The sequence below is a fragment of the Malaclemys terrapin genome, chromosome 2, assembly GCF_027887155.1.
Source record: "Malaclemys terrapin pileata isolate rMalTer1 chromosome 2, rMalTer1.hap1, whole genome shotgun sequence".
Taxonomy (NCBI): domain Eukaryota; kingdom Metazoa; phylum Chordata; order Testudines; family Emydidae; genus Malaclemys; species Malaclemys terrapin.
Genome location: NC_071506.1, coordinates 51017407 through 51027335, shown reverse-complemented (window position 1 = coordinate 51027335; position 9929 = coordinate 51017407). Strand labels below are relative to the sequence as shown.

The following is a 9929-nucleotide window of genomic DNA, read 5'->3' as shown; positions in this document are numbered from 1 at the left end:
CAGCTTAGATCTAACCAAAACCAAACTAGAGCAGCAAGATCCCCTAAAGCTAACAATCAGTTTCCAAAATGCTATGGAAAATGAACTGTACACTGGTTACTTCCATACCTCCCATTCTCTGAATATTGGCATTTATATCTGAATCAGGTGTGATTCTTTCTCTTGTTCTTACATCTTGAGTTACTCAGTATCCTGAAAAGGTCATGGGACTGTAAGATTCTTAGCTATCACGCTTCAACTAAATGTAAAATACTTGGATCATAGAAGTTTGTTTAGGGGTGTTTCTCTAGTGTGTTCATCCTCCCCTTACCAGCAGAGCATTCCACTATGGTGATAGGATAACTTGTAGGCTATGACTTACTTTCCCAGTTGTCTTTTAAAAGAGTGGCCAGAAGTAAATTTCCTGAGGTAATGCAGAACACAAACTCTAGGCTTCAGTTCCCTGCTTCTCCAGTTTCCTTTGTTCCCTTTATAGTCCACCACTTGGATTCTACTTCCACCCTAACACATTAATGCTTTATTTTGTTTTTTAAAAAATACACACTCATCTAGTAGCTGTTTGACAGCAAGTGGCCTCCCTCGCCTTTTCCTCTTATGATTTTTCTGCCTTTTGTACAAGGCAGGAAAGGTGCTTCCAACACCAAAAGCAACCAATAGTGTGTTATCTCAGCTCACCCTGATGTTGGATTTTACCAGGAGATGACACAGCAAGAATTTCCCTATGTGTGAATCTGCAGAGGAGTGGCCATGAGACATACGACACCTAGATGTGATTTGAAAAAGTGTCTATCTGCAACTGCAAAGATCACTCCATTTCTTGGAAAAGTGATCACAAAACTGGTGATAGAATTTTTTTAAAAGAAAAAAGATTTAGAGATAAGGAAAGAAAGCACAGATCTAGCAAGGTGTGTGCCAAATCCCACTGCTTACTCCTTTTACATTTTGCAGCATCTCATCTTCCATTCCTCATGTGTATATTGCTGGTACAGCCATCAATCCTGCACTAAGACACCCATAAAAATGAAAACTGTTTTTAAAATATAGTAGAATCAAAAATCTTCATGCCCCACTACCTTCCTCCACCAGGGCCAGAAATACAGGCAGCCCATTGACACCAAGCATGAAATCCTGGCCCCATTGAATCAATGGGAGTTTTGCCAGTGATGTTGCTCCAGGTCTCAGAAGTAAACACCATAATTCAGCCCCAAGTACTATCTGCCTCCTCCATAGGGCCTTTTGGGGGCAGAACTCTGAAGTCACTAGCTCTATTAATATGGCTGCAAGAGCAGCAGCATCTTTATGGTCCCCGTCTCCAGTCCCAAATACATCAATACCTGTATTCTTTTTGGACACCCTGGGACCGCAGACTTCATTTGAAGCAGTCAAGGGGTTTGTCTGATCTCATTGCTCTGCCTTGCCTTATATGCCTCCTGCTGTAGACTTTGTCACCTGTTGGAAGGACAATGTCTACTTGACAATAAATTAAATGTTGTCACAGCTACAATGTATTCCCAGGTCACCCAGCCACGTTTGTACTTTTAAAGCCACATGTCCCTAGTTTTTTAAATGTCTTGTTCTCCCCTGGTGCTCTGTGCACACAAACAACAAATGGAACTGACTATGCATAAAGTGTTGTCCAATGAACAAAGCAATCAAACAATAAACAGATAAAATATTAGTTTAACCTCTTTCATTTATAAGAATCTTAGGAGTAATTGTCTCTGTAGTAGGTAAAATAATCTCAGACACAATGAAGTTTTAAAATTAATATTCTGTTGTTTTTTCAAATACCCATTTTCTTTTGTTGTTATGTTGATACGGGAAAGACCCACTAACACCCATTTTGCTGTTTATTGGTGTACTATAGCCTTCTTTGTTAATTCTGGTGTTCCTTTAAAACTACTGCTGCTCTCATTTAGCAAAGCAGATCAGAAGTTCTTCTGTTGGGAAAATTTTTTTTGAAGCTATGAAACATGGTGTGTTTGGACTTTAAGATGTTATCAAAATGTCAGGATCCTGTTAGGATAATTCATTCAACTTTAAGGTGTTGCTACCACTTTTGATTGGGGTTTTGCGCTAAAAGAAATGGAGCCTCTGATGTAATCTGGTCCTGGAATGGATTCTCCAAAAACACTTCAGTTCCCATTGGTCAGCCCCAGATAATCACATGTTCAGGCCATCTTTATAAAGAAGCTGTCTAAGGTAGTTTCTCACTGAGAGTTGCTGACTTTTCCCTGTGGTGTGTTACTGAACAAGCCCTACAGAATGTGTGACCAGTTTGTGGGAATCTGGAAGTTTGTCTCCAGTGAAAAATTTGAGGACTATATGAAAGAACTGGGTGAGAAAAATGATACTGTGATATTTGGGGATGTCCCATTGTTCAGCAAGGAAAGTGTAACTAGCCACATACTCTGTCTTGGGATTTCTTTCATTGTTCTTAGGGACTCTTGCTTATGTAGTTCCCTAGTACTCAATAAGGAAAAAATGAGGCTGTATCAGAGTTTAAATTCCTTTATTTAAAAAAAAAAAAAAAAAAAAAAAAAAATTGCTTCAGTTAACTAGAAATACCTACCGTGTCTTCCTAGATTTTTATAAGATTCTGACCTTGCATCTTCTTAGGCAGGGGATTAGGATTGAAAGGGAAGAAGCTGCTGCTATAACATTGTAGGTGTAATTTGCTTGTTCAGTAGTATGTGTAGAGAAAGTCTTATTTAATATTGGATGGCCACTTTCTGTCTTGATAATGGGAACATAAAAGGGCAGGCTCTGGCTCCTAGCATCTACCACTATAAAGCAATGGAAGCTAAAAAACTGAAGGCTAAATCTTGTTTTGATCTATGCTGGTGTACATCCGGAGGGATTCAATGGCATTGTCTCAAATTCTCTGTTGTAAGAGACCAAAATGTGGATGTTGGTATCAGAGACAGCAATATCACTAATAACTTACTATTCCTGGGACCAGAGTGCTTAGGGAAAGCAGTAGATGGCTAACAGCTGAGCTATAATTTACCCTCTTTTAGGGTTCCAATCTAAAACCTGCATAGCTTTGGGGTTCACTGATTGGGTTAAAGACTTCTACCCTGCGATTAGTGCTTTGCTGAGAGAACTGTAGCAGCAGAATGTACCTTTAAACTGAAAATGCAAAGCTCATAAAGCTGACCTCCCTACACCAGCTCTTTCTAGATTCCACGTGGGACAGAGTTTGTTGGCTGCTGATGGTGTGTATGTTTTACAGGCCTGTCTTCTGTATAAATAAGAGGTCTAAGTAGCCTGGTTGTCAGGTGGCTAGAAACATTCAGATCAGATGAGGCATTGAGCCTGAACTCCCAACATGTGTTTGGAATGTCCCACACAGAGAGGATAGACACTTTAAAGAAATGTCTTGGTTCCTGATGGTGAACGTGTCTTGTGCCTCTGCAGGTGTGGGTTTAGCCACCAGGACACTGGGCAGCCTGGCCAAACCCACTGTGACCATCAGCATGGATGGTGATGTGATAACCATCAAAACAGAGAGTACTTTTAAAAGTACTGAGGTCTCCTTCAAGTTGGGGGAGGAGTTTGAGGAAACCACAGCAGATGACAGGAAAACCAAGGTGAGTACTAAAGCAGCATTCATTCTTCATTCCCATTACTCCATTGAAGAGAAACAAACTGAAGGGAGAAAGTGCCCTATTTAAACAAAGGGTTCAGGGAATGTGAAACTTGGTTCTGGGTTAAATACCATTTAAAATCTCTTTAACTCATTTTTAACCATCAGTGCCTGCTGTTAGACAACAAGAATGGGAGCAGTCAACTTTGCTAGCATGTGTTCTTGTATTAACACAAACACAAATAGCTGAGTTGGAAACATCTGGGGGACTTCTCTAGTTCTAAACTTCAGACTGTTCTCCCCCATCCCCCAACTCTCAGATTCTGGTCAATTACTCTCTTTGCAGAGTATTGTCACCTTGGAAGAAGGCTCACTAACTCAGGTGCAGAAGTGGGATGGTAAAGAGACCACAATAAAGAGAAAACTAACAGATGGGAAGATGATTGTGGTGAGTGAAATCACTTGACTACTGGCTAGTGGTATTAACTATATCTTAATGGAATTGCATCAGGGCTGACTCAAGCAAACCCAGGGCTTTCTAAAAAGCCACTTAATTGCATTCCTTCTGACTGCCTAGACTATGATTTAGTGTGGAACTATTCCCCACCTGCCTCAAATCTCTATACCAGCTTGGGGTGGGAAGCAAAGCTCAGTCCCATGTGTGGAAGAATTAGCTGGTGAATGGGTGGCAGCACTGTCCAAACTGCTGCTGTAACCAGAAAAACCCTGTTTGAATTGCGTAGTCAAAGTGCACCTATGCTCCAATGGAAATGGGGTAAGATAAACAAAATGGAAGCAAATGAGAACTACCTAAACATGACACACTCTTGGGATGGTGAAGGCTGAGATGAAGTGATGAGCTCCATTGTCTTATTGCAATAATGGACAAACTGTCCTTCCCTCTTCTGCTTAAATTGAAGAAAAAGGCAAAGAACCCCGATATGTACCTAGGGAATTACTAAAATACTATTACTATAGTTCTGAGGGGGCAGAAAAGATTGGCTCTTATTTCAACAGCAGTCTGAATCTCCCTGATAGTTCATGAGTTTCAATAAACTCCTTTTTCTTACAGGAATACACCATGAACAATATCACTTGCACTAGAGTCTATGAGAGAGCATGAGTAAACTCCATGTCCAGGAGTGCATCTAACTTGGTCTGAGAATGAGTTCAGGTCAAGGAAACTACTACACTTCTCCTGCTTCTTAGTTTTGTTTCCTGAAGAAAAGGCCTAATGGGTGCAGAATCCTAATTCCAAACCACTAATGTAACCAGAAATGTTAATGTGGTTGCTCAATAAAATCTTCCAAAATAATTAATGTCTCTGACCAAATGTTAATGTGTTGTAGATTACAATGTGGTTAATATAATTCTACATATGCATGCTCATTTTTGTGCACAGCCAATCTGCACTTAAATTATAAACAATGTGGTTATTTTCTTGGAGGTGTAACAGATATAGTAATACCATTCTACATAAAAATTAAATGCTGAAAGGACTTGGTCTGTCAACAGGAGTGGCTGGGGTGAGTTAACTTCCAAGTTTCGTACTAGTCCTGGTCTGTTATGGAGTCAATCACTTCATAGGGGATCTACTGGAAAGCTAGATTATGTCCCTTCTATGGGCTATCTTATAAAAGACTTTGAATTTTTTATTTCTGCCTTAATTGAGGTGTGCTAGTCTTATGTATTCAGAGTGTGGGGATATAAGATCTCCTTCTGAAACCTGAAGCTGTATTCAGTACTGGAGCTCTAACCCAGGAAGTCTTCAAACTTTCTCCAACAAGGACTTCCAAAAACAGCTGTAGTTTCTTATGTTCCCAGTCCTCTGAGGTGAGATCAGTGTTGCTACAAAAAACAGGTGGTTGGTTTTTGGGAGGAGAGACTAGACTTCTACCTTCTCTCCTACTACTGGGCTCCAATTTATCCAATCCCAGAACGGTTTGGAATATAGTTCATTAGATAAGAACTAGCTCTTTAGACTAAGCTGTCACACCTGTGGTCAGTAGATGCACTAAACTGGAGCTTCTCCACCTTTACATGAGGGCTTTGGAGTAGGTCCTTTCTCTGGCCTCTTCGTCAAAGCAAGCTTGAATCATCTCTTCAATCCTCCAATTTTTGGCAGAGTCCACCTTCTACACATCACATAAGGCCTATTTCTTATCCCCAAGGCATCGATGAAATGGAACTTTCTTTAAATCAAAGAATAAAGATGGTGAGGAGGCAATTGAGTGCATTCAGTGGTAAGGAGCCAAGGGGTCACAGCATCTGGTTCCTCACCGCCTCTTAAGCTGTGTTACCCTGTAGCAGTGTAGTCAGGAGGGAAAGGCCAAAGTACAAACACAAAAGGAGTGAACTGTGCTTCATGTTTCTGAGATCCTAAAAGCTGCTGGGTTTTTGGAAATATTTGTTGTATCATAACTGTCCACCTTGACCTCCCACTCTGAAAAATGCTGCTCTAAACAGATCTTCAGACTGCTGTGGGCTATAATACTTTGTCTAATTGGGGTTAGGGTGGGGGTGGTATATAGGTCAAATGATTAGATGTTTCCTTCTGGCCTTAACTCTGATTCTATGAATTTTATTTAATTGCTAGTTGAGATCACTAGCTCAGTCTCTCAGTTCTGCTTATCCATTAACTCAGTATAACTCTAGACCATGAGGGAAAAGAGTGCATCTTTCAACAATTAGCAAATCTCTTGTTTCTATGATTTTTATGGGGAGAGGGGCAGACTGCTGTGCCCACAGACTTCAAGAGGGGGTTAGAATACATGAGGGATCTAGTTAGTATCTAATGTTTAAGCAAGCCAAACATCCTAGCCCTACTGTAATTAATAATGAACTGTGTAAACAAGCCAAGTAGGCTGAAGTGCATTTAAGTGCTTCTGTCAACTGACATGGGGCTGCTGTGGTGTAGATGGTCAGCCTGCTAGGTAGCACATGAACTGCCTGTTTGGAGAGGCTAGCCTGAGGCTGTGGCCTAAGCGCTGGCCCCAGGTCTCTTGGGTCCCAGCCCGCTTCAGGGAAGAGGAGCAGCCTGGATTGGGGTCATGGGGGTGGGGGGAAGGAGGCTTGGCGCAGAGTGTGGGTGGGGCCATGCCCGGCTGTTTAGGGAGGCTCAGCCTCCCCTGGCCTGCGATACCAGCTGCCCACAGTGCATCCTAAACTGGGGATCCTTCATCATGGGATCCTAGAGCCCACCCACCAGCCCAAACCTAAATGTCTACACTGCAATTAAACAGCCCTGTAGCCTGAGCCTGCATCAGCTTGCATGGGCCAGCTGTGGATGTTTAATTGCAGTGTAGACACACCCATGGTGAAAAAGGAACAACCAAAACATCAGTAGGTTTGGGTCTTGCAAGCAGTGGTTGTTCTCAATAATTTAAATATGCTCCATTGCGTCTTTTTACAAAACTATCTTTAAGTGTAATGGAAAAAACACTCTTTCTAGTAGAGGATTCATAAAGGTCTGTAGTAACCTATTAAAATTCTTACTAATTGAACTGTAGACTATTACAAAGCAATGGCTGGGTGTTGCTATAAGGCTACCTACTCACCATTAAAAATCTCTCTTCTTAGTAGATTAAAAGACAATAACTTCTTAAAATTGGAAGTCAAATCCTGGGAGGGAGATTTCCACACTTGAACCATTCTTTTTAGGTGACAAATCTGAGGAATTGCCCCAGATTGAGATGTTGGCAGAGGGGCTTTTGGAACAGATTGATACATTAATCAATAAGAAGTCACCAGGACCAGATGGCAATCACACAAGAGTTCTACGGAACTCAAATATAGGGTGACCATATGTCCAGGTTTCCCCAGACATGACCTCATTTTTGATCCTCTGGATGGATTTTGCAAATAAGATGCAATGGCTGGGATTTTTGTGAGCCAATGTTGCAGCTCAGAAAGAGCTGTCTTCATGCCCCAGTTGGCCCCTTCCCTCCAGCTGCCAGACCTTGCCGTCCCAGTTCCCAGGTGTGGGGAGGGGGCCTGCAGGGAGGCGCTGGCTGATGCTGCATCTGGGGCCTGCACCAGCCACCGTGCTGCTGTCACAGGGAGTGACACTGGCCCCCACCTTGAGAGTGAGGCTGCAGGTATCCCCTCCAACAGCTTCCAGGTGTCTCTCCCAGTACACACACACACACACCCTACCAGGACCTTCCAAAACCCTATCCTAGTACAAACACACTCCTCCAGTACCCCCACAGAACTCCCTGAATACCCCTCCCAGTTCACATGCACCTCTAGCATCCCTAAATACCCCCTCCCAGTACACTCACCCCTCCAGCACCCCTCAAATACTTCCTCACACTACACACACACACACCCTTCCACCACTCCCCAAATGCTCCTTCCCTGCCTCCCTTCTCCGGCAGTGTCTCTTTTTGGGAACCTGAAATATGGTAACCCTACTCAGGTCAGGCTATGCCTGCTACAGTAATGAAAGTAGACGTTACTACCTGCGGCTCATCAAACCCACTGCCTTCTGGGTAGCCCAGGAGGGTGTAAGGCTAAGGGAGCAAACTATTACAGAAAAGCCCCACTGCCTTGTGGGTGAATTCAGGAGAATGTAAGGCTCTGAGAGTAAACTCAGACAGAAAATCTGGAGTGGAGCACCGAAGGCGGTCAGGTACTAATATTTTAGTATCTTTCTAGCAACTCTTGCAGCGGATCAGGTACTAGACATATTGGTTTTTCCTCTCCTCTGGATTTTACTGGTGATGCCGAGAGGGGGGGTCCTGGTTCATGGGCAACTCAGGACCTCCATATCATCTGCCCTGCCTTGCGCCCTGGAGAGGTACTCCAGCTTTGCCTTGAGTGTCGCCACAACACGGGAGGCAGCAGTCACCAGTTCTACAAACTCAAATATGAAACTGCGGAACTACTAGCCGTGGTATATAACCTATCACTTAAATCAGCCTCTGTACCAGATGACTGGCAGATAGCTAATGTAATGCAGATTTTTAAAAAAGGCTCCAGAGGTGATCCTGACAATTACAGGCCAGTAAGCGTAACTTCAGTAGTGGGTAAATTGCTTGAAACTATAGCAAAGAAAAGAGTTATCAGAGCCACAAGTGAACATCATACAAAATTACTCAAGATAGTTAAGTCCAAAGCTGTCTGCAAAGAGTTACAAAGGGATCTCACAAAACTGGGTGACTGGGCAACAAAATTGCTGATGAAATTCAGTGTTGATAAATGCAAAGTAATGCACATTAGAAAACATAATCCCAACTATACATACAAAATGAGCTCTAAATTAGCTGTTACTGCTCAAGAAAGAGATCTTGCAGTCATTGTAAATAGTTCTTATTTACGCTCAATGTGCAGCAGCGGTCAAAAAAGGTAATAGAATGTTAGGAACCATTAGAAGAGGTGGAGATAAGACAGAAAATATCACAATGCCAGTACATATATCCATGGTACGCCCACATCTTGAATACTGTATGCAGTTCTGGTATCCCCATCTTAAAAAAGACATTAGAAATGGAAAAAGTGCAGAGAAAGGCAAAAAAAATATTAGGGGTATGGAACAGGTTCCATAGGAGGAGAAATTAAAAAGAGTGTGACTGTTCAGCTTAGAAAAGAGATGACTAAGAGGGGGTTCTGACAGAGGTCTATAAAATCAGGAATCGTGTGAAGAAAGGTAATAAGGAAATGTTATTTACCCCTTCACATAACATAAGAACCAGAGATCACCCATTGAAATTAATAGGCAGGAGATTTAAAACAAACGTAAGGAAGTACTTCTTCACACAATGTTCAGTCAACATGTGGAACTTGCTGCCAGGGGATGTTATGAAGGCCAAAAGTATAGCTGGGTTCAAAAAAGAATTAGATAAGTTCATCTATTAGCCAAGATGGTCAGGGATGTAACCACATACTCTGGGTGTCCCTAAACCGCCGACTGCCAGAAATTGGGACTGAATGACAGGGGATGGATCACTGGATAAATTGCCCTGTTCTGTTCATTTCACCTGAAGCATCTGGCCCCGGCCTCTGTCGGAAGACAGGCTATTGGGCTTGATGGACTATTGGTCTGACCCAGTATGGCCGTTCTTACGTTGTTCCCTCAGCTGGTCCAGTTGTAATGGCAGTGTCTAAAGGTACTGTGAATCTTCTATAAACGCTGAAATGAGTGTGCATTACCCAGTAATTAGAAAACTTTTTCAGGGCTCACATACAATTCTTTTCAAAATGGAATTTTAAAAAAAAGTGGCTGGTGGCAAGTACATAATGCTGTTAGGATCAATGGTGTCATGGGGCAGATTCTTCTAGTGAGGCAAATTTAACATCAGGAACTGTCAACCTTTTTTAAGAAAACCCAACCACTCAA

At 42.3% G+C, this 9929-nt stretch overlaps 1 protein-coding gene across 1 annotated transcript; it reads left to right on the top strand.

The window, feature by feature from the left end:
• The first annotated feature begins 2265 nt into the window (after window positions 1-2265).
• Window positions 2266-4862, top strand: LOC128832948 (fatty acid-binding protein, adipocyte-like). The gene is made up of 4 exons (XM_054020669.1): window positions 2266-2338; window positions 3421-3593; window positions 3936-4037; window positions 4662-4862. The coding sequence occupies exons 1-4, from the start codon at window positions 2266-2268 to the stop codon at window positions 4710-4712; spliced, it is 399 nt and encodes a 132-aa protein (XP_053876644.1). The 3' UTR covers window positions 4713-4862.
• Window positions 4863-9929: the final 5067 nt, after the last annotated feature.